The sequence below is a fragment of the Ursus americanus genome, chromosome 9 (assembly GCF_024610735.1).
Source record: "Ursus americanus isolate L20-20 chromosome 9, mUrsAme1.1.p, whole genome shotgun sequence".
Classification (NCBI taxonomy): domain Eukaryota; kingdom Metazoa; phylum Chordata; class Mammalia; order Carnivora; family Ursidae; genus Ursus; species Ursus americanus.
Window position 1 is genome coordinate 59,087,150 of NC_142135.1, and position 25,985 is coordinate 59,113,134.

The 25,985-nt window shown below is 38.2% G+C and overlaps 1 protein-coding gene across 19 annotated transcripts in view; it reads left to right on the forward strand.

Annotated features, from left to right (window-relative positions):
* Nucleotides 1–25,985, forward strand: part of EYA1 (EYA transcriptional coactivator and phosphatase 1) — a 349,658-nt gene that overhangs the window by 277,646 nt on the left and 46,027 nt on the right. For all 19 annotated transcript variants that reach the window (XM_087864819.1, XM_087864823.1, XM_087864826.1 and 16 more), the window contains one exon: nucleotides 18,680–18,769. In XM_087864819.1, the coding sequence (XP_087720945.1) occupies nucleotides 18,680–18,769 (90 nt within the window). The remainder of the gene's footprint in view (nucleotides 1–18,679; nucleotides 18,770–25,985) is intronic.

A 25,985-nucleotide genomic window follows, 5' to 3' on the forward strand; every position in this document is an offset into this window, starting at 1 on the left:
ATACGTGATGACAATAGAAATTGATCTCTTTCTTAGTGGCCTCGAGTAGATCTTCCAGGTCGCTTGGTTTGGGCAAGGTTTGGTAGTGCAGACCATGGTTGTGCCATCTCACCATCTAGCTTCTGAGGCCTCTGTGATCACTGTCATCGGCTTTCTAACCCACAGGGTGAAAAAACGGGGGGACCATGAATGGGAGGCTGCACGGACCAGGCTTAGAAGGGGCACACCTCTGCTTCCATGGCCCAGTGTGGAGGAGGCTGGGAAGCGTATGTAGCCTAGCTGTGTGCCCAGGAAGAAACCGAGAGGGAGTTTTGGTGGACAGGGGGCAGTAGCAACTATGGTTCTCAGTGAAGAACTATTTGATAACTGAGTGAAACCCAAAGCATACTTTCCACCGCAGCTGAGCAGTGCCCGAAAGCTGTGTGACGGGTGTGCCGCAGAGTCATGAGTGGCCAATTCAATCCCAGACCACGGTTTCCGGGTTTTACTTTCTTCTTGGGATATCAATGCCGAGTTAGACCAAAATGATGAAATAATTCATGGTTCCAAGCAGAACTTTAAGATACCGTGGAATGACACAGAATCCAAACTCTCAGAATAAACAAAAAGCTTTTTTTTTTTTTTGCCTTTAGTTTTTTGTTTCAAAAAGACAGTGCTTTTGACTGTCAGAGGGCGGTCCGGCTGAAAGATCCTCCTTCATTCATTCCTTTGTCCTTATCTCGATAGTTGTCTTTCCCTTTCACTGGCCCTTCCTCCTAACTGGCAGGCACTGAAATGTACACGTGTTCCTGCTACCTTATTGAACGTGGCCTTCCTTTTCTGCAGACCTGTGAAGGGGAATGCAGTGAATGAGCACACATCACTGCTCTCCGAGCACAAGGCTGACCTGCCACCGCCAGCTGTGGACCGACCTCCCTTGTTCTGTGGCCTCAGGAAAGACCCTTACACCTCTGAATCTCACTTGCTCGGTCTTAATCTTCCCATCTAGAAAATGAAAGCAATCACAGCACTGCTGGGGGAACAGTGTAAACCATCTAGAAAAATACTTACAGGCGCTCCATCAATAAGAGCTTCGGCTTGTTTGGGGATTCCGAGAAGGGAGTGGGCAATAGGACAGCAGTGTTTTGTTGTTGCAGGTAGCAGAGAGGGAGATGTGGAAACAGCATCATCGTTTAGTGAAATGATAGGCAAAAAGGCTGGCGATCCACGAAATGTATTTAGAGGAACAGACTGGCAGAAGATGAGTAGCGCAGAATGTATTGAAATGGTAATAAACATACTGTACCCTTGTTGAGCTTGTAGACTTTACACGCCTATCTCACATTTATTATCCAGCTGGTTTCTTCTTTTTTTTCCCAATGGGGAAACTGGCTCTCAGAAAAATTAAATGATCAGCTCCAGGAAGCACAGCTATTAACTGACAACACCAGGAACATCATCTAGTCTCGTGATGGGTCTATTGCCCTCAGAGGAGGGCTGCAGGGAGCATTGGTGTCGAGATTTTATGCCGTAGGTGTGGGGGTGCCACGGACAATGTTAAAACAGTGGAGGGACATGATGGAATTATAAAATTTGGAAGATTAGCCTGATACCAGAAGAGATCATCACAGTTCTCCTAGTAGGAAATAATAAAGGCCTAAGAAAATGGCTGTAACACTAGGAAAGAGAGAGATAGGAGAGTGGTTACAGGTGAAATCTAGATAGGTCTTTTGATTGGATTAGCTGTTTAGGCTTTCGTTCGCACTGCGTGGGTCCCTATGTGTCGAGGCCAATTTGGCCGGGTCTGCTCTGGTTTTATTCTTCTTCCTCTCACTTTGTACCACTTCTTGGCAGTTGTCCCATGTTTGGAATTCATTGGGCTTTCTCCACAATCAAAATTAATCTTTGGAATGGTGAAGCTCTTTTTCTTACTTTCCACGTGGGTATTATTTTCATGATGTTGAAAGGGAGTCTCTTAAGGAGAAAACTGAAGCAGTTGGGTGTCACATATCTAATCAGTAAAAATGACCTGATTACCCCCACCACAAGTTTGGGTTTGGTTGGGTTTTGTTCTTTTTGATCGTTCAGTCAGTAGTTCAACCGTGGTTTATTTTTGACGTGTATACACTCTCTCATGGTAATCCAGATTATTCCTTAATTGGCATTAGAGCTACACCCAACTCCTAAAACATGGCATTTTATGCCAGCTGTTTAGTGATAGGAGCTTCTAAAACCACAAGAGTTAATATTCCATTGATGGTATTGATGACTTTAGACGGGTGGAAAGAAAACAGTGGAGACTTTGGGTCTCACAGTTTATATAGATCATTTACATAACACTTTCAGTGATATTTTTTAAAAGAAACAACATTTTTGCAAATTTTTTTTCTTCTCTCAGATAAGGAAGCTAATTTTCCTAATCTTCTCTTTAATCCTTCCCATGTGAGCAGCCAGCAGGGGGCCAGGAAAATAGGCCCCTCCTGTCCTCAAAGTGCCCATTCCTGTTTGTCAGCTTCTTCTCCCCCAAAACAAAAGATCCTGAAGGAGAATTTGTTCTAAAGGACATCCAGGCCTTGTTTGTGGCTCTAAGGTTAGCATTCTAAGTAAGGACTTGTTGAAGGGGTCCAAAACAGGTATTTTTGCTTTCGTTTGGGTGACGCCGCCCACAGACCTGTTGTCAATTCGAGCATGCTTCCCAAGATTTTCACGTTGACAGACACATCCTCCTAAAGCCGTGCCCATTGTCAGCATCACACCTCACTGGGCCACGACAACTGAGTTACTGCTCGCCAAGGGGGGCTTAGCTGCCCAATAGGATCAGGGCAGATGTAATTGAGGAACCGAGTCCTGCGTCCTACGAATTCAAAATCTAAGCACCATATCTGAAGAACTAGTCGTGCTTTTGATGTAGTTGACCCATCTTCTAGTAACTCTTTTTAGCCTAAGATTAACTCTTTAAACAGCATTTTTTAAAAACATGATATATTCTATTTTTTGATCCAAAGCAGAATAGCAATTGCTAGGAGTTTGTGTAGCTTTGATCTCATAGATGTAATGGGGTACACATTCCAAAAAGAGAGACACAGAAGACATGTAGCATAGATTTAAAAAGGGCTTATGAATTGAAAATAGAATAGATAAAAAATTAAAAGTAATGTATTTTTCTTTACTTTCAGAAAAACAAATCCCCAACACCGTAGGTAGTTTGTAGAACCCAATTACGAATTCAGAATGCTGTGGCTATCTAAAATTGGAACAATAGGGGTGCCTGGGTGGCTCAGTGGATTAAGTGCCAGACTCTTGGTTTCGGCTCAGTTCGTGATCTCAGAGTCCTTAGATCAAGACCCGAGTTGGGCTTGGAGCTCAGTGTGAAATCAGCTGGAGATTCTCTGCATCCCCCTCTGTGCCTCACCCTCCACGTAAATAAATAAATACAATCTTATAAAATAAAATAAAATTGGAACAATGACTTAGATATTAACATATTTCTTAAAGGTCCAACTTAAAGAATTTAAATTGGATAAACGCCTATTGCCTTTTGTGCTTGCTTAGTTTATTTTACCATTAATTGTTTTGCTTTTCAGTTAAAAAAAATAAGATAGTAAAAGAAAAGAATAAAAAGGCAGATTTTCCAGGGTGTGTCAGTAGGAACCAGAGTTACATTTAAAATAGGAACAGTTTGAGTGCCTGGCTGGCCCAGTCAGTAGAGCACAGGACTCTTGATCTCAGGGTCTTGTGCTCAAGCCCCACACTGGGTGTAGAGCATACTTTAAAGAAATTTTTTTTAAATAGGAACAATTTTTTCTCTTAATGTTTTACTGGTATATCTAAGCAATAAAGAAAAATTGCTTCCTTATTAATATTTGGTACTATGTTTAATTGCTCTTATAGTAAAACTGAAATGACATGGTTATTCTCTTTGGGCTATACATGATCTGATGTAATATTAAGCACTTGTGACATTTTTAAATCAAAACTAAAAATCTAGGGAGATATCTTTTAATACAATTACATAAAAGAAAGACATTTTGTGGTCAGATGAATGGCTAGCTTTGAGATTTCTAGAGAGAGAAGAAAGTATTTTATTTTTCTATTCAGAGAAACATTGTAGGTCCTATTCTAAAACCCAAGAAGAGATAAACAAGTTTTCTTTAAACTTTCTGTTTTGAGGCTTAAAGGACCATGGACACTCTGAGACACTCCAAGAAGCAGAATTTTTGAGAAAGTAAATGAAAATGGGTTAAGAAAATCATTTTGAATAAGACTCAATTCTTTGGGGGGGGGGTGCGGGGGTGGTTCATGTTTGACATTAAAAATAGATTAAATTGCCATTTGAAGCTAGAAAGTGAGACTTGAAGATGAGTGCATATGACCCTTCAAATATTTTTTGTAGCACTTACTTAAAAGATATTAAGATCAAGTATCACATACAGAGGCGCCTGGGTGGCTCAGTTGGTTGAGCACCCAAGTCTTGGTTTTGGCTCAGGTCATGATCTCAGGGTCATAGGATTAAGCCCCACGTCAGGGTCCGCACGTAGCAGGGAGTCTGCTTGAGATTCTCTCTGTCTCCCCCTCTGCCCCTCTCCCTGTGCCTGCACACATGCACTCTCTCTCAAATAAATCTTTAAAAAAAACCTCAAATATGTACAAATAATAGAATTAGCAATGCGATTGTAACTATCATATTTCTCAACATAAATGGGCAACAAAATAATCTGAGAAGCATGAATTTCGACCTGGTCACTGGAATAAAACAAAAGTCATGTAAGAAGTTACCCAGTGGCCCCCATCAGCAGGGACCTGGAGGAATTCACCATGATGTCCCTATAGGCTAAGGTACCCTGCTAATACCGTGGGGTCTCCATGCTAGGACTACCCCAAATTTAAGACTCTATCAAAAGAATTTGTCATAATAGAAGGCACATAGTACCTTGTCCTCCTGGCAGTAGTTTAGTTGTCGGTAATGGTCACTGAAAACATCCATGAAATAATTCATGGCACCTTTCTCACTTTGCACACACAAAACCTCCTATGTTAACGGGCTACGGTAGCCAAGATACACACCTGGCTACCCACCCTTCTCCTGCCTGAGACACTGTTTGTTTCCTGGCCTGACACTAACAAGTCATTCAGAAAGTCTGTCTTTCATAATTTATTAAACAAATATATTTATAGTATATATTTGTATGTATATCATGTATATTCTATAGTATATGTATAGTATATATATTAAACAAATATATGTATATATAGTACATATTTATAATATAGTATATATTTAGTGCTAGCCACAATTCCTGCCATCACAGAGCTTATAAATTAATAAAGGAGACTGTTGGGAGAGGAGGAGTGACTCTTCAGCAGTCGTCTTTCACTGGGACACAACTGTTCTGAGCGAATGCCACTAGAAATCCACCAAGAGTGAAACCACCAAATCTCCAAAGGAATAACAATATTACAAAAGAAACAAGTCTCCTTGTGTTATTCGTAACAAGCCTTCTCCTCCAGTAGCTATATCCACTTAACTCGTAAGAAATAGCCAATAATAGGATGTCAGATAATTACGCTAGTATTGTGGATGAGTAAAAAAAAAATCAGGATCCACAGGAGCTGTACAACCAAAACATAAATGCCAGAGGCCCTATATGAGATGCTTCTAGGGTTACTGCTCTTCTTAAATTACACTGGGAATTCTCCTTTGCAGCTGAACAGCGTTGCAATGTGACACCACCATTCCTCAGTGCATGAGACGGAGGTCCTGTGGCTTCAATTATAAATGTAGAAGTTCCCCTGGTTTTCTGGAAAAGAACATCCCATGTGATAAAAATTAGTAGAGCTAATACAGGCAAAGCAGTGTCTGACATAGATTCTTGTGTATATTCTAAGCTCACTTAAGCCTGGATAAGGATTACCAAGCAAGGCCCAGCACCTTCTTTTCAATAAACAGTGATAGGCTGAGGAACTCTGCAAGGTTTTTGCAATTTTGACTTAAAAATTTTTTTTTGACATTTTAAAAGTATGGTTTGAGTGTGCTGTAAGTTTTCAAAAAAAAAATATCCGTAGTTTCATCACCAAAAGACAACCAGTCTTATCTTGGTGAGTATTTGTTTCTGTATTTTAAAAAATATTTCTTATACTAACCTCCTAAACATATACAAAAGTAGGTGGGATAGTATAATGGAACTTGTAACCTCTCTAAATTAACAATTGTCAAATCCTAGTTGATCTTACTGTATCTGCCACCTCACCACCTCCCTCCCCTGCCCTGCTCTGTCCTATGATTATTTTTGAAAGCAGATCCCAAATTTCAATATGTATTTAAGACTCCATTAAAAGAATTTTTTAGAATAGAAATAGTAGATGGTACCCAGTACTTTAGCTATCTAGCAAATTAATAGTAACTTATGTTATTTAATGTATAATCAACAGTTATATTTCTTAATTTTTATTAATTTTTATGTTGTGATAAAATACATATAATATAAACTCTACCTTCTTAGTAATTTTTAAAGCATTTTTATTTTTTATTTTATTTTTTTTTAAGATTTTATTTATTTATTTGACAGAGATACAGACAGCCAGTGAGAGAGGGAACACAAGCAGGGGGAGTGGGAGAGGAAGAAGCAGGCTCATAGCGGAGGAGCCCAATGTGGGGCTCGATCCCGGAACGCCGGGATCACGCCCTGAGCCGAAGGCAGACGCTTTAACCGCTGTGCCACCCAGGCGCCCCTAAAGCATTTTTTAAAGACTTATTTATTTGAGAGAGACAGAGAGGGGTAGAAGGAGAGGGAGAGAATCTCAAGCAGACTCCCTGTTGAGCATGGAGCCCAACTCGGGGCTTAATCTCACAACTCTGAGATCGTGTTTAGAGCAAAAAGCCAAGAATCAGACACTTCACCCACTGGTCCACCCAGGCACCCCCTTCGTCATTTTTAAGTGTATAGTTCAATAGTAGTAAATACATTCACACTGTTGTACAACAAGTCTCCATCACTCTTTTCACCTTGCAAAACTAAAAGTCTATGCATTAAACAACTTCCCCTACTCTCTTGCCCCCTAGCACCTGTCAACCCCCATTCTGCTTTCTGTCTCTATGATTTTGACTAAATACCTCATACAAGGTAAAACCATACAGTATTCATCTTTTCATGAATGACTTATTTCACTTAGCATAATGTCTTCAAAGTTCATTCATGTTGTATGCGTGTGTCGAAATTTCATTCCTTTTTAAGGCTGAATAATAATATTCCATTATATGGGTATATCACATTTTGGTTATCCATCCATCATTGGACACTTCTTTGGTTGCTTCGACATTTTAGCTATTGTGAATAAGGCTGCTGTGTGTATGGGTGTACAAATACCTTTTTCATTTTTGCTCTATTTTTTGTACACCTGAAACTAATATGTCAACTATACTTCGATTAAAGGTTTTAAAATGCAAATATCTTTGAGACCCTGCTTTCAGTTATTTTGGGTACACACTCAGAATTGATGGATCATATAGTAATTCTATGCCAAATTTTTTGAGAAAGTACCATACTATTTTCTGTAACAGGTGCACCATTTTATGTTCTAACAATGTACAAATATTCCATTTTCTCCATATGCTCATCAACACTAGTTATTTTCTGTACCCCCCCTTTTTTTTGACAGTAGTCATCCTAATGAGTGTGGAGTGGTATCTTATTGTGATTTTGATTCATGTTTCCCTAATGATTAGTGATATTGAGCATTTTTTCATTTGCTTGTTGACTATTTATATATCTTCTTTGGAGGAATATCTATTCAGGTCTTTTGCCCATTTTTTAAATCAAATTGGTTTTTTGTTGTTGAGTTGTCAGAGTTCTTTATATATCCTGAATATTAACCCCTAATCAGATACATGAGTTGTAAGTATTTTCTCTCATCCCGGAAGTTGCCCTTTACTCTGCTGATTGGGTTCTTTGATGCACAGAGTTTTCAGATATAGTCTATCTGTTTTTTTCTGTTATTATGCTTTTGGTGCAATATCCAAGAAGTTACTGTCAAATCTAGTGTCATGAAACTTTTCCTGCAAAAGTATTACACTTTCACTCTTAAATTTAGGTCTTTGATCCATTTCGAGTTAATTTTAATATATGGCATAGGATAAGAATCCAACTTTGTTCTTTTGCATTTGGATATCCAGTTTTCCCAGCACCATTTGTTGAAAAGACTATCATTTTTGCATTGAAAGGCCTTGGTACCCCTGGTGAAAATCATTTGACCACATGAGTAAAAGTTTATTTCTGGACTTTGTTATATTCCATTGGTCTATATCTCTGTCTTCGTGTCAGTACCACACTGTTTTGATTACTGTGGCTTTGTAATAAGTTTTGAAGCTAGGAAGTATGAGACCCAACCTCGTTCTTTTTCAAGATTGTTTTGGCTATTCAGAGTCCCTTGAGATTCCATCTGAATTTTACGATGGATTTTTCTATTTCTGCAAAAAATGCCATTGAGAATTTGATGGGAATTGTATGAAGTCTATAAACTACATTGGGTACTATTAACGTCTTTATATTAAGTCTTCCCATTGAATGGCTTTCCATTTATTTGTGTCTTCTTTGATTTCAGCCACATTTTGGTAGTTTTCAGTGTACAAGCTTTTTGCCTACTTGGTTATGTTTATTTCTAAGTTTTATTCCTTTGGTGCTATTGTAAATTGAATTATTTTCTTAATTTCTTTTCCGGATTGTTCATTGTTAGTATATAGAAATGAAACTAATTTTGTGTCTTGAGTTTATATTCTGTAACTGCACTGAATTTATTTATTCTAGCAGGTGTTCGTGTATGTGTGTGGCATCTTTAGAGTTTTCTACATATAAGATTGTGTCCTTTGCAAACAGATCATTTTATTTCTTCCTTTCCTATTTGGATGGTTTTTATTTCTTTTTCTTTTTTGCCTAACTGCACTTGCTAGGATTTCTAGTACTACATGAAATAGAAATGTCAAGAGTGGGGCATTCTTGTCTTGTTCCTGATCATAGAGGAAAAGCATTCACCACTCCACCATTGACTATGCTGTTACCTGTGGGTTCCATATACAACCTTTACTGTGTTGAGATAGTTTTCTTCTATCTTCTGTTACTAGTTTGTCAAGTCTTTTCTCTGATGGTTTTATAATTTTTAACAGTTTACTGCATGTCTCTCAAGTGTCGTTTATTCTGTAGATTCTCACTCAATCTTTTTTTGCCTTACCTTGTGTATTTTTGTTGAAGTAATCAGACCCTTGGTCCTGTACACTTCCTGGGAGTCTGGATTTTCTTCATTACATCCCCATTGTGTTCCTTTGTCACATTTTTTGTCCCCCCTGTATTTCCTACAGATTAGGAGCTAGATCCAGAAGCTTAATGAGATTGAGGTTTGATTTTTTTTTTTTCTTGTAGAAAGATCAAGACTTCATAGATGGTATATCCTTCTAGTAAGAGGTACATAATGTCTGGTTGCTGTCATGTTTAAAACTTCAGTATTCTGGTTAGACAGTCTCCTTTAGCAATCCCTTATAGGATGTTCTTATTTATCCCAAATATCCTTTCTTCTTGACTCAAAGATAGTTGATTAGGAAGAAACTCAAAAGTTGTGGGGGGTGGGGTGGGTAGTTAAACTGTAAGTTCATTAATTCAGCAAGTATATGCAGATCCATGGTCAGAAATAAAATTATTGACAGTTCTTGTTGCAAATACCTAGGCCACAACTATTTTTGGTGAGACAGAGTTCTGAGGTGAATCTAAAACACTTCCTTAATTTTGAGATTTTCTCAAATATCTCTTCTTCAGGGGCGCCTGGGTGGCTCAGTCGTGAAGCGGCTGCCTTTGGCTCAGGGCGTGATCCTGGCTTTCCAGGATCGAGCCCCGCATCAGGCTCCTCTGCTGAGAGCCTGCTTCTTCCTCTCCCACTCCCCCTGCTTGTGTTCCCTCTCTCGCTGCCTGTCTCTCTCTCCATCAAATAAATAAAAATTAAAAAAAATTAAAAAATCTCTTCTTCAGTAGCTCTCCAGTATTACTGAAGATGCTTGATTAACACCTCCTGGTCACTTCTAGAGGTAGAGAGAGGTAACTGAGTAACCTGGCAGGTGATGCATTTCTTTATTATCTTTTCAGTTGCATGGTGAATTTTAGTTTATTAGACATAGTTTCAAGCCAGTAAACTAATGTGGTTAATCCATCGATGTGCTTGAGGCTTGGCAGCTAATTTTAAAGGTAAATCCAACCGTCCTCCTTAAGGCTTGAGTTTAGCCTTAGGCATTTTCTCTGCAGGTGGTTTCCTTGCAAATCTCAGTGTAAGAATAATATTTAACAGAGATTTATGTATAATGTGTGTACAATGTTATCTTGACTTAGAAGTAATTAACTATTTACATTAGGGAAAGAATGCCCATCATGGAACTGAGGAATGGAATACATTTCCCAGGAGTCAGTCCGATAATTGATTCAATCAGAGTTGCTATTTGTGGAAGAACTGATACCAGAAGGCCCTACTTTTCTTTCTTACTATGGTAGCTAATAATGATATATTATGTTGATAGTCTTAAAGCGCTTCCACAATTTATCCTTTAACCCTGCCACAAACAAGAACTCTCTAAGATATTATGTTATTCCTGAAATGCTGGAGCACAGCATCATTTTGTGAGCATTGAACATTTTAGGGACTATATACATTGAAAGTACTAAATTTGTAATGTACCCTAGTAATTATTGATTATTGCCATATATCACTACAGCCACTTGTTGATGAACTTGGGCAGGGTCAAGATTTTGCCAAGATATATTCTCCCAAGTCAGTCACTAATTAGCTGTAAATAATGGGCTTGGACTATGCGTACTCATGAAGTCTGACCTTTCGATGGTTAATGGTATAGGCTAACAGGTATTTGTGACTAAGATCACAAGAGATCACAGTGTGATCAAGATCACACTGCTTGGCTATGCAAGTGATCTCTGTGGTTTTATTTATTTATTTATTTTTTAAGAACACCTAAGTTTCAACTGAATTGGTGCAGTGCCTTGATCCTATCTGAATGACACTACCTCCTACGAAGCTCCTAGATCTTCAGTGTATGAAACATCTTTTGCTGGTTTCCTAGTGGTGGGTCATCTCTCCTAGTGATAAGAACCAGCTTTGTACCAAAAAGCTTGGTTGCTTTTATTGTGAGAATAAAAGGCGGGCCCTCCTGGGAGTCATAACACTGAGTGTTAAAAGTTTAGCTTCTGTGCAAATCAGCTTCACTGATGACTGTGCTCTTAAAGACATGGTCATCTCAAAAATATTGGCATGGGGAATTTATGGTTACCCTTATCATTAAATACCCTGAAATTCACATTCAATTTGAATGTAGAACGTTAATGCATCTTTTTGTAGTGGAACATGGAGTCCCAGGGCTGGACTGACCGGCAGCTATCAGTGTAGCAGTGACGGGAATGGTAGAGATAACACCACCACCACCAGTAGTAGTGGCCCCAACAGCAGCTTCCTGTTTGCCAGGCACTGTGTTCAGAATTTTAAATTACCATATTTAACCTTTAACACATACCAGTTTTATTCCCATTTTATTGTTGAAGGACGTGAGGCTCAGAGGTGAAGTAACTGAACTTGACCACCACAGAGCTAGTCAGTGGCGAAGCTTAGAATCCCAGTCTAAACTCTGTGACTGCAAAACTTGTGTTTTGACCATTATGAGAGTGTGCATGTCTGATGCTCTTCTGCCCTCTCGTGCAAGAGTTTTTGCCCACAGGTTATGAACAAGATTATTATAGAAGAAACTCCTTTGATTTCTGTGCCATGTAGTGAAAGAGTCGCCCTGAGAATGCCTTGTGTTAGACCTAGTTGGTATTAGACCTCATTCAGTCAAGAGGTGAGGTGGATGGTGACACTGTAAGCACCGTGAACAAGGCAGCTTCATTATTCGTCATACTCAGAACTCCTTGACTGATGCGTAGAAGCAAATGGAAGAGCCTTGCGAGAGCAGCAGTGTCTTCATCTGGTGGTTGAGTCTCAGTAACATCAGATTTCTGAATTGCTCTGGATTGCATATTTAATGACCCTGATACTGATCAAATGCCATAACTCATCTTTGAAAGCAGGTTGACAAGAGGCCATATCCTGGTCTTCTGATATCCCAGTACCCACATGTATTTATAGACACTCGTTTCCTTTATTCAAAACAGATTATAGATTTTCAACATGTGAATTCAAGACTAACAGACACAAATCTCTCTAGAGGCTGAATTTAATGGCATTTCAGCCTTTCTGTGCACTAATTTTGTCTAGAATTTCTTTTTTTTCTTTTAAGCATTTTCATGACATGAACACCCAGTATAACAGCAGTGATCAAGCTGAAAAAAAAAAAAAGACAACGGGCTAGGGATGTGGTTGGTGATTTCAGCATAAGATGGTAACAACTCAAGTTTCTGTGGGCATTCTGTGTCCTAAAACAGGAGAAAAAGATCTTGAGGCAGTGAGATAATTAAAGATCACTTGATAAAGGACGAAAGCCTAACAGTTGTTTTAGGCCTGGGTCTGTCCTCAGCAGATTTCATTGTTATTTAATTTTTCAGCTAAATGCTGCTTTCTGTTCTGTAGACCTAATCCTCTTTGACTGAACAGGCAACAGCCAGGGGTAGCCTCACTGGCAGCAAGTTCCTTCACTTTATTTTCCTGACTTTAAACAGACATTTGCAATTTAATATCCTATCAAAATAATTTAGGAGCAGAGTTAAATTTCAGTTCTCTGTGTGTATGTGGGATGTTGGATGCTGTTTGTTTTGCTTTGGTAAGGGACAGCTTGAGAAGAAGGTCTCCACTCAGTAGAATGTCCTGGGCATAATAGCTATAGTAGTAAATTGACACTGTTTCTTCGTAAAACAAGAAAAAAGATAAAGCATCTGATTGTATTTTCTCTTTTTGGGCCTCTTCACTGTACTATTCAGCTTTTACTAGGGAACTGAATTGCAGAGCACGTAAGAATATATTTTGCAGGATATTGTAATGCATACCACTACTGAATTTAAAAAGCAAATAATTGCATGCTGATCTTATGCTAATCTTATCTACCACAAGAAGTAGATAAGTAAGGCTTTATAAGCAGCTGTTCTAAGAATGGGCTACTCTTTCATCAGGTACAAATTAATCAGGCATTCCTAATATGTTTAATACTATATTATTTAGATAGAATCGTTTTAGGACTCAAATGTCTAGGTTTTTGTTTTTCTTTTCCTAAGCTAGGTATTTAGGCATTTTTTTTTCACCAATACTGAATGCTAACAACTAAAGATCAAATTTAATTTTTTTCCATCGGAATTATTTGAAATACTCTATTTATTGCTTTTCATTCATTTATTATTCTGCCAAACTTGGGAAAAGTTCTGTGCCAGACATATTGTGCTAGGTCCCAAGGATATAGAGATCGGGGTGCAGAGATATGGCTTTGCCCTCCTTAGACAAGAGCGCATGCAGCTATGGTACCCAGTGGTCAGTGAGCTAGGCTGGGAGAAGTCAGGGATGAGACTCTTAACTGATGAAGGGTGATGACCTCACCATATTAATGTGGGTAACCAACAGAGACTTATTGTTTGCCCTAATTTTTTTAAGGGCCTTGGTGGGAATGTCCATCAGAGCACCTTCTCTCTCTTTTTTTTAAATTTAAATTCAATTTAATTAACATATAGTGTACTATTAGTTTCTAAGGCAAAACCTAGTGATTCATCGGTTGCAAATAATACCCAGTGCTCATTACTTCAACTGCCCTCCTTAATGCCCAACACCCAATTACCCCATCCCCCTCCTACCTCCCCTCCAGCAACCCTCAGTTTGGTCCTATAGTTAAGAGTCTCTTAGGTTCATCTCCCTCTCTGTTTTCCTCTTATTTTATTTTTCCTTCCCTTCCCCTGTGTTCATCTGCTTTGTTTCTTAAATTCCACATATGAGTGAAATCATATGATAATTGTCTTTCTCTGACTTCCTTCACTTAGCATAATACACTCTAGTTCCATCCATGCCATTGCAAATGGCAAGATTTCATTCTTTTTGATGGCTGAGTAATATTCCACTGTGTGTATATACGCGTGCGCGCACACACACACATATATATATATCACATCTTCTTTATCCATTCATCTGTCAATGGACATCTGAAACACCCTCCTCTTTTATATAAGGCCTCTGCCTAGTCATCTTTTGAAGAAAAGATTTCATGATAAAAACAGTTTGAAAAACTATAAATTGGTCACATGTTATGGAGGTAAGCAAGAGTCAGACAATGATGAGTCTTTATTACCCGTTGAAGTGTTTGGATGTTTTCTAAAAGGGATAGGAGAGTGATGTTGTCATGGTGAGAGCCTGGGCATAGATAGAGCCCAGGAAAGGAGACTCTTGCAGATGTCCACAGAGGACGCACATGGCCGGGCAGGGAAGGGGGGAAGGAGTGAATATAAGGAAGGCATGAATTCCAGATCCAAGTGGCAACATGTCATGATTGATTTGATGTGGGGTAAAGAGAGGCTCTTTAAAAGCATGCCAAGGTAGGTTGCCATTCTCCTACAGAAGGAAAACAATAGGTTTCCAGAGGAACTATGATGAATCCAACTTGTAGCACATTGACTTTCAGATGCCATATGGGACATCCAGCTAGAAATGACCCACAGGTAATTGATATGTGGGCCTACAGTTGAGATCTAAGATTTAGTAGAAGGGAGTGGGGTGATGGTTGAAGCCATGAGTGAGGAATGGATAAAATAGTCCCAGAGGCCCATCTCATTTAAGGGTCAACGATGGATACTCAGATTCTAGAAAGATACCTCAAAAATACTGATGATGTTATAGGCATCAAGAAGGAGAAATGTCAAGAAGATACTGAACAACAGTGACAAGTGCCACAGAGGGTCAAGTTCAGAAAGAAATGGAAACATTTGGCAACAGGGTTTACTTAAATGACATGTTTCTTGGAAGTGGAGGCTAAGTTCTAAATAATTTTTCAAAAGTGATATAACAAAAAATGGTTTTATAAAAGCAGCCATTTTATAACTGCTGCTCTGGAATTTGTTATTGCAAAGCACAAGAAAAGTAAGATTAAGCCAAAGACGTGGTGATTTTAATGTCTCAGTTTTGGTCTAAAAAATGTGGGTTTTTTCTTCCTTTAAATATGCCAAAATAAGCCATCAAGCTATGACTAATTTATTAACTGTTCAATGTTAGCTTTTGTCACATTTGACTTGTATCAGACATATTTGAAAAATCTGAAAGTATTAAAAGATTTTTATAAAATAAATTTAACCTCAATATGAGAACTCCAGTCTAAGCAAACCTATGAGCGCGGTTATCTATTTGCTCTTCTGCTAATTTCCTCTTGGGTAAAGCACTTTGGGTGAGGCGCTGTGCCCCCTGCCAGCCCCGTACCACGGGCAAATCACAACACTGCTGTGACTCTGTTTCCCTGTCTCTCAAATCACAAGTGGGTGGGTGTACTTTCAAACTACAGATCGTGGTACGTTAGTGGGCCATGAAATGGAAAATTATCAGAGTGCACTCCACACAGTGGCTAACGTCTTGTTTTGATAAATTTACATTTCAGCTCTTTTTGTGGGAGAGACAGAGAGAAAGAGGGAAGGTGGGAGAGGAAGAAAAAAGAGAGAGAATACTAGATTATCACGTAGAATGTATTTTCGACCATGGATTGTGGTTTTAAAACGTTTGGGAAACAGTGTTCTCAACTAGAGCCCCTTCCTATTCTAAAATTCTCACATTCCAGTTCACTGTCAAACTGTTCATTCGGTGTAGTAGATGGTTCATAACAACACTGCGGAGTGGCAGGTATAAAACCTGTGAAGGGATGACAGCTAATAACAAAGGAGAAAAACATGAAAAGGTAAATAAGGCCAACATCTGCGTTGTATTTGACCGCAAGACTGAACAAGCCTTTAAAATTTATTAGTATTCTGACTAGCCAGTCATTACTGTAATTTATGAAGTAAAGTTAAAGTATGCTATAATATTAACAAACAATGGAGTAATTCTTTTGATGGTGGTATAAATAAGCAACCCTATCAAGGAGAAATCATATTTTTCAAAAGCAACAATACCATGGCACATAAATTCCAGAACTGGCAATTACATAAATGTGGTGAGGCTCTTCCACCTTGCCACATAAAAAGATTCATTGACATGGTTATGAGACAAGTCAGTGTATTTTTATTGGCCTGAGCTAGAGGGAGTAAACACCTTAGTCAGGTGTTTTGTTTTAGAAACAGCTGTTTGAACTTCTGGTTATTTCTGCTCTAGGGTATATTTGAGCATTTGCTTTTTCCAGCACACTTTACGGATTTGGAATCCAAGTGAGTGAGCAATTTCCTATAAAACTAAGATTCGGTGAAAGTTTTTCTTTGTGAACTATTTTTAACTCTTCTACGACCTACAAAATTGCATGGATTTTAGGTGGTATTAAACAGGGACAATTTAAAGAATACTAAGGAATGTGACTCATCAAACAGGAAATCTGAGGGAAGTGTTTTTATTTGTCCTTCCCTACGCAGCTCTTGAACACGCAGTTCGTCTCTCTTTCTTTCTTCTCTGCCCTGTTATAACCCCTGGGGTGTTGGCTTTGCCCCTTTGCCAATCTAACCCCTGACTTTTGACAACCCTGTGTTCTCTGCCTCCTTCCCACTACCGGTCAGCCTTAAGAGAAGGCCAAGGCAAGACAGGAATTGAGACCTGTTTTCCCAAACTCTCAGCCGTCCCTCCTCTGGGACTCCTGAAACGTAGACCACGGGGGTGCTCACAGGACCTGGGCAGTGCTAGCGGAGTGGGCGGTGCGGGGGCGGTGTCGACTCCTCCTCCCTGGCCAGCTGATTGGCCCGTGACAGGCAGCCAAGGAGCCTCCGCCCCCAACCCTCTATCCCAGGCTCCCGCCCTCTGCAGGGTGTACGAACAGGTATGATTGTGTCCAATTAAGAGACGAGATTTTTTTTTTTAATTGTATGTGCAAACAACGTGCTTATCAGTTAACCGTCTGATTTATTAGATGAGCAAACTGAGGATCAAGGAGGTAGGGACACCAAAGTGGGAGAGCAAAGGTCAAGCCTGGCGCCTGGGTCCAGAGCTCTTCTTCCACGGCTTCCCGCTCTTTCCCAAAGTCCATGAGGAGATGGTACTTGAGGTCAATACCCAAGGGCTTGATAGATGATAGATACGTGGAGAGTAGGGGGCAGGAACAGACAACTCTTGACCTTTGGAATGAAGACAGTGTGCTCAGAAGACAATACGCAGAATATACAAGGTTCATGTTGGACCCTGTGGATACGCAGAGTGTAGACCAACAATTAGGTGGCACGTGAAGGCATAATTTCTCTAGTTACAACTTCCCTAGTTAAACGATGATACAGGTGGATTCTGTACTCAGTCCATAAGCTTGCTGTAATAATAAAATAATAATAACAATAACAAAATAGTAATAATAAAATAGTATTTCAGAAATTATTGTTGGAAAATATTTAAAATGCCATACTTGCAAAAGCCAGTATTGTTGTTAGAATGCCAGTAAAACCTTCAAAAACTCACATTACAGTTTTGTATACTTTACGGACATTTTTTCCTTTCTCACTAATTATGCAGGGTCTTCCCCATGAACTATGTTGTTTCCTGGATTTGATACGTTACCAATACAGTAACACCATAAAACCTGCAAATATTTCCATAGTCCCTAAGTTCATCTCAGTGCCAGTAGATGTCATCAGGATATGGGTTGGATGAGACAGACAGACTGCTCAACACTAGTGTCCAAGGCTTGAGTTTTGGATGGAAGCCATTGCACATTTCAGAATGCTGGTATTCCCCTTTGCGTGTGGGACTGGCTGTTTGATGATGGGATAGTGTCACATGAATGTCAGGATCAGCTCCCTGAGCTGGGCATCATGCCAGGTGATCAGTGTGGCCATCACTTCCTACTATGAGTATACTCAAAATTGGCAGGCAGTCTGAATAAATAAGAAATAATGATAGTTATCATCTGGAGTAGAAATAGTATGTATTACCCCTCTGAAATTAGTCTGTATTGTATCTGTTTTCTGATATTTGTGGCAATGCTTTTAGATACTCTTAATGGATTGTGGCATAACATAAACAATGTCTTCTCCAGTCACTGAATTTCTTGCTCCTAAAGCAGACCCGTGAAACTAAATTTCCTCTGCTTTATATGCCTAAGTAACCCTAGATTTTATATTTTTGCAATATTTTTTTTTTAAAGATTTTTATTTATTTATTCGACAGAGATAGAGACAGCCAGCGAGAGAGGGAACACAAGCAGGGGGAGTGGGAGAGGAAGAAGCAGGCTCATAGCAGAAGAGCCTGATGTGGGGCTCGATCCCAGATCGCCGGGATCACGCCCTGAGCCGAAGGCAGTCGCTTAACCGCTGTGCCACCCAGGCGCCCCTATTTTTGCAATATTTTAAGCAGTGGATTATTTCTTCATTATGCAAAGTACCAACAACATTTAGGTCACCTGTTAAATAAGGCACTGAAGTTCGCACACTGAAGTTTAGATCACGTAGACCAAAAGCGGCTGGAGCCCCAATCTCCCGATGAGTCTCTTACTCTCAGCCCTTCTTGGCATGGATTCCCTCTTATTGTGACAACGTATTCCATGAACCTGAAGTGTATATGCTCTTGACCTGAAAAATTCTTCTTTTAGGATCCACCTACATCAGTTTCCCTTGGACTGCGAATGGAAGAAATGATTTTCAACTTGGCAGACACACATCTGTTTTTCAATGACTTAGAAGTAAGTTCGGATTATTTTACATACACACTTCATGGCACGTGTCTGAAAATTGATGAATGGTCTTAAAATACCAATGAGATATTCTTTTGTGGATATATGACTAGAATAATGAGATAAATTAATTATTGATTATATGGTAATATGTTTGCCTTCACGGTATTTCTGATTTTGCTTTATTTTGCCTGTTGCCTTTCAAGGTTAGATTCCATGTGACCCTTGGTAAGGATTCAAATTTGATGTCGATAATCTTAAATCTTAAACTGTGTTGATATCAGAAGCTTCAGATTCCTCAGCTCCATAATTACTGTTGAGCTGGGTTACCTTCTGATTCCAACAAAGTTGTGATACGGGCATACGCTGTCCATGTCAGACTTCTATCCTGTTGGGTCAGATGCTTGTCTTTCTGGCTGGCCCAATAGTGTAGCATTTTAGTCAGGCCTCTGCTCTTTGGGTTGCTGGGATTTCTTATGTCCAACTGCTGATGATTTTATTTGCCCATTATAATTCCGGGGGAAACTTTTGTACGATGGTGAATCAGTTATGTTACGGGCACTGTCAAACCCGGTGATCTCCATTAGCGGCGCTCTCGAGGACATTGTTTCTCATCTCTCCGTTATGAGAACGCACGACTATCACTACATTTCACTCTCTAATAGAGACAGTTGTTTATTTAAATCCTGCTGTTAAGCAAGCTTGTGGTAGGGCTGCCAACAGGCATTAATCACCAAGTTGTTGTTTGGGTAGATTTTATAAATGTATGTTATTTCAGACAGGAGAAGAATCTGAAAGATCCAAATAGAACTTTTACTGATCAAAGTTAATTGGCAGCAATTGGCCTTTAAATATTTCCTGATGTTTCCCTTTTCAAAATCAAGCAAAACACACCTTATTTAATAGATGAGCCAAAATCATTTGAAAAATGCCAGTGTGTGACAGAACTTAAATGCGGTTTGTTCAACATCTGTCCTGTATTTTGATTTCTTTTCATCTGCAATGAAACTACTCATAGACGAATTGGCAACTTCCAGTGCAATAAAATTATTTAAATGTGCTTCATTTTTTTTTTCCATTCCTTAGTGAAATATTTATTTTTACACTTAGGGTAAAATGCAATTTTTTTTTTTTTTTTTTGCATCTTAAAGTGTTTGCTTTTCTTAAGGAAATTACATGTAGGGCATTACTCTTTTTTAAGGTAGAAATATTCCAAGTGAGTGACAAGTTCAGAGTTGCCTTTAGAAGAGCTTAATAATCATTTTTATTTTCAAAAGCTGTTTCTGATTTATGGTTGTGATTCACTTCATAAGAGAACAGCACAAAAAAAATTCCATATTTTACTAGTATGTTAAAATTCCTTCCCCAAGTTTCCATTTGTTTCTAATGATACACACTAGGCTGATATTTTGTCTTGGGTATAACCTTGTTACTCTTACTGATGTTAATAGGTGTTAATAGCACCCATCAAGAAGAAATTAGCAGTAATTTGCCATTGCTTTTAAATTCTACCTTCTTACAAATGCCAAAGCTCGTCCATGCAGTGCCAGAACTATGTGGTGAAAAGTGAGAAGTTAGGCAAAGTAATAATTCGGTATAATCTAGACCCAAAAACTGCCAAACTTGGTTTTGATATAATGTAACTGGACTCTTATTTGTTTACTGACATTATTTGCAGTGAACTATCTACGGAAAGTGAAGTAGGGCCCAGGCAAATACATGAAAAATACATATTGAAAGTTCTAGCTTGGGGATGTGGGGGATATGGTTTTTCCATAAACCCAGATTAAAACAAAAAGAAAATGAAGAAGTAGGGGGGGTCTGTGCAGTCATAAAATATCTGATCCTGTTCTTGGCATAAGGACTCTTCCTTATGTAAAATAGAGAAGAGAATAAACCAAATATAAAAATCAATAGTAGAAACATTATTTAGGCTTATAACCTTACAAAAGTTGATTTTATTTTACTCATGAATAATATAAAGGTGTCAGCGAAAGTATCAGTGAAAGATCCATGTAGCCTCTGTCTTTGAAAATTGTTTACTTGCTCTAGATTTGCACAATATTTTAAAAATAAATTGGTTCTTCTACTTATTTCAGTATTTCATTTTATTTTTCTAATTCAACAAACGTGGGGCTGGTCATTGCAAATTTTAGCTTCTTTCAAAATAAAATGCAAAATTATTTCCTGGGAAAAATAAATGTATTGGCATTATATTCCCAAGAAAACCAAAATTATCTCATCAGGCAGAAATGGTGTGGTAATGCTTGATTTCACACTCTAATAAGCAATGCGCTGTGCTGGGGGACATGGATATTTTAATATATTTAAATTGAATGTTTTTAGCTTTTTAAGATCTCTGATACAAGTAATTTCAAGGAGATTAATGATCTATTGGTTAGCTTAAAGTGTGATTTCTGAACTCCAATTTTTGACATTTGGCCTCATTTTCTTTTAAAATGTTAACTTTTTGCCAGCCACCCCTCTGTATAATTTGGTTAATTCACAGTTCTGGCTTGTAAGAGATTCTGAATAATGAAACACACTACGTGAGAGGCTTTCAGTAAGTTCTTGTATTATCTTGTATTGTATGCTTAAAATCATTATTAGGATATTATTTAGGAAATTGAGGCTATCATTTTAAAAGTAATTTAGAAATATCTTAATTTTAAAAATAAAGTTAATCATTTTGGGTTCTAAAAGTTTTATTTGTCACCTATCATTTAGTAACGTTTTTTAATAAAAGCAATCACAATTTAAGTTAGTTGTGTTGACACTCCGGGGGGGGGGATAAAAAGGAGAAATTGGGGGTTTTTTGTACCATTAAAAATATTTGACATGTTAAGAAACATGAGTGACAGGGAGACATAATTATCAAAGGAAATAATATCTTCCGCCACCAGAGAAGGGTTTAGACTTTAGTTTCATAGTGGACTTCTGGCTTTCCTATTTCTAAGTCTGACTAACGTCCTGAGGATCGTTTTACCAAAAGGTCTCTGTATGCAATACGATGGTGCTTATATGGAAGTCATTTTTTATGAATGACAGTATGGAACTAGAGGTGGTTTTTTCCCCCCCTCAACTTCTTTAGTAAAGTATGAATCTTTCCGAGTGAATGGAGAAAGAGTTCTTTCTGTTGGGTTTTTATTGAAAGGCAACCTGCAAACAGAGGGAGGAAAGGCCTTTCATGTCCGATAATGTTTCTGTTTAACTTGCCGTTGGTCAGTTCTCCTGCTAGAGTTGTTCACAGTTAAGGAAAATATCTCATCAAGATGGATATACCTAAATAAAAATAAGGTGCAAGCGTATGTTGAATTTTCTCTGTCTGTAAGGTGTTAAGTCGTATCGTTTCACTGGCGGTGCGGTTGTCATCTTCTAGCCTCTGCTCTCAGTCCGCACTCCCCAGCTGCAGGGATCCGGGCTGGGAGGTAGCAGGAACACTCCCCACCCTCCGTCTTCCTGTGCAGGTGTTGTACACACCACATTCACCTGGCTAAGTGTGAAGCTACGTTGGCGCATTCTCCATCTCCTAGTGTGTTGCGTAGTTGGGACAGACCAGAGGAGTCCTTGGTGTCAGGATTCACATGACTATTTCAGTCCTTTCTTGGCCCTTTTCTAGATAGACTCCTGTCCCAGATCTGATTTTTAAGCACCTGCTCTTGGTAGCCTCTTGTTTTCACCTTTCCTACTAAGAAAAGGCTTGGGATAGAAGGTTCTGGTGTCAGTTGAGGCTAGCCTGCATTTGGTGAGTCAAAGGCCACAGAAAGGAGCTGGAAATAGTCTCTAAATGCTATGGTTTAAAGGAAGGCAGCTGTAGTGATTTTTCTTTTTCTTTTTTTTTTAAGATTTTATTTATTTATTTGAGAGAGAGAGAGAGAGCACAAGCAGGAGCAGAGAGAGAGGGAGACGCAGACTCCCTTGCTGAGTAGGGAGTCTGACATGGGGCTCAACTCCAGGACCCCAGGATCATGACCTGAGCCAAAGGCAGACACGTAACTGACTGAGCCACCCAGGGGCCCCCATAATGATTTTCTTATAAGGCAAAAAAATTAGTTTACTCCTTGGTTTAATTCAGTCTTTAAAATTGTAGTGATATTTTGTTACTCCAAACCTTTGGTTATCATCTGTTAGTTATTTTAATATATGTTATTTATAAATTTTTATCTAGGAAAAAAAAAATCTGTCTTCAAAGTTTCAGCCTTGCCAATGCTCAGTAGCTTCGATTTCAAGTGACGCGTTCTTGCGATGATTAAATGTTTATGTTTCCAAAAGTGTAAAGATTTACACTAATTCAGAAGTTGATTTGAGTTGAAAAAAACAATTCACCTAGAAAGTAAATAGGAAGAAACCCTCGGGCCCATAGTCTAGCTTTTGTGGTGGGTGCCGGAAGCTCTGGTTGTCTGCTGCCAGAGAAAGGGTTTCGTGGGTGCTTACAGAGAGAGGACACTTCAAGAGCTTGAGCTGTTTTCAGTCTCCTCCACAGGCCAGGCGCAGCTATATGAAAATGTGTGCACACATCAACATTATATTCCAAACATAAATGTACCCATACACATATACACATACACAAATATGCCGCTTGTGTTCAGCTCTGTACATAGGCTTTTGTATGCTTATTTTCTCCTTATAAATTTAGTAAACATAAAGGATCACATTTTTTAAACTCCCAGTAGCATCCTTCATAACACCCAAAATATTGCCTTCTCCATTTTGACCATTAAATGAATTAGACTGAATTCTTATCTGTTATCTTAGAATAGAATAGCAGTTTCTACTGCCTTCCCCATGAAAGACAATAGAGTTGACTTTGCCTTCCTCTGTTTTAAGACAAGTTGTTTGGCCTTCTCCATTGCCTTGTTGACAAGAGTAACAGCAAAACTCTCCGTTTAGAGGGCAAACTACAGTTTTAAAGTAACGAATGGGGGCGCCTGGGTGGCTCAGTCGTTAAGCGTCTGCCTTCAGCTCAGGGCGTGATCCCAGAGTCCTGGGATCGAGCCCCGCATCGGGCTCCTCCGCTATGAGCCTGCTTCTTCCTCTCCCACTCCACCTGCTTGTGTCCCCTCTCTCGCCGATTGTCTCTCTCTCTGTCAAATAAATAAATAAAATCTTTAAAAAAAAAATAAAAAAAAAATAACGAATGGTTAGGAGACGTAATAAATGAATATTGAATTTAACTATGTTGTAATTGGTGGCCGAAAAGCAATATCCGTATTTTATTATTACTACTGATGAATAATTTTAAGTGTTCTTTCTATTTCATCATTTCTTACAAGATTCTGTCATCTTTTATCTGAAGTAAGAAATAGAAATACAAAAATATATTCAAGGGCTTATTTAGTTCTGGGTTTCATCAGAAATGTTAGGAGTCAAAGTATATATAGCTGTTTAACAGAATGAAAGATACTTACCTTACACTGACAGCCAACATCGTACTTAGTAGTGAAATAAAAGAGGCACATTGTCATTACAAAAGGAAAAAAAAAATAAAAATGCCCTCTGTCAGTGCTATTATTCAGCATTACTCTAGGAATTTGAGGCACAATAAGACATGAGCTATAACTAATGAAATGAAAGGGATGGAAATGATTGGTTTTTTGCAGAAAATTTGATATATGTAGAAAACTGAAGGGGATCTACTAGAATAGTCTTAGAATGTATGCTACACTGCAAAAAAGTGAAGGATTATAGAATTAAATTAAAAAATCAGTAACTTTCTATTCTAGCCAGACATGCAAAAATTTTAATTATAATAAATATAATTTAATTATAATTTAATTATAATTTTAAAGTAACAGCAGTAACTGTAACACCAAAACAAAAAAAAGTCGAGAAAAGGTAAAATAAGGAGTAACCTATGCAAGAAGTATTTGCAAGAAATACAAGAATAAAACGTTGACATCTTACTGAGCGATCTAAAGAAAGATTTGAAAAAAAGATGTTTTCCTTTCCTTTTCTTTCTTGTAACATGTTCTAACAATTTTGTAAAATTGTCCCTACTGTCCATTTGAAAGGATAAATAGGCAAAAATACCTAGAAGTTTTTGACAAAAAGTAAAAGCATCCAGCTCAACCAAATAGTAAATATTTTATAACAATACAGTGATATGAAGATTTGTGTTGGCCTGCATTGGCATTGGACTAACCGTGGGGAGAAAAGATCGCTTAGGCACAGCCCTAACTTCTAGAAAACTTCTGTATGTGTTAAATTAATCCAAGCAAATTAATAGTGAAGGAATGGATTATTCAACTTGTATGCAGAAATTAGTCAATTAAAGAGTTAAAATGTAAAAGAATAAAAGAGAAAGAATAGGTAGATCAAAAAAGAGAGCTCACATTACTAAGTAAATTTTGGAGTAGCTGTTTGGCGATAAGCCTCAAGAGCCTAAAAAAACTGCATGCATCTTACATCTAGACTTTTTACTTTTATCAGAGATGAAGGCAAGCGTTTATAATAATAAACATCTCTGAATTACGGAATTCTGATAATGTTTTGTTTCTTCACCCGGGTGCTGGTTACATGGGTATTTCATTTGGGAAAATTTGTTGAGCTGTAATATACATTTTTTTTCAGTAAAATGTTCATTTTTAAAAAGCAGTATTTCGAGGAATAGACACACATGTAGTTTGCTGTCAATTCTGTTAAAAAAAATTATATGTCCTACATATAATATATCGAACTGCTATTTTTGTAGCAGAGTAGCTGGCGCAATAGAAGACATTCAGTAAATATATACTGAATACAAAATAAATGGAAGGACAAAAAATAAATGGAAGGATACCCTAGAATTTTAACATTGATTGTATCTGAAATTTGGGGGTTTATTATTTTCTTTCTTGTGCTTCTCTGTATATTCCAAATTTTCTATAGAATACACATTTCTTTTATAATCAGGGTAGAAAACAAATACTGTTTTTGAAAGCCACAGATAAAAGATAAACTATTTTTAATTAATAAAATAAGGAATTAATGTGTCAACTCATTAAGAAAAACATGAAAGAAAGAATTCAGTAGAAGAAATGAGCAAAGAACATTGACCAGCTTATTTGCAAGAGAAAAGCATTCAAATTGTCCATATACAGAAAGGAAAAATGTTAAGGTTCACTTTGGTAATCTGAAATGTTCGACCTGTTGCCCATTATCTCATCAAAGGTTTTAAGTCAGTAGTAAGATAAATACTTGTGTATATTACTGATAAAGACATAAAGTGGTACAAGTTTTCAGAAAA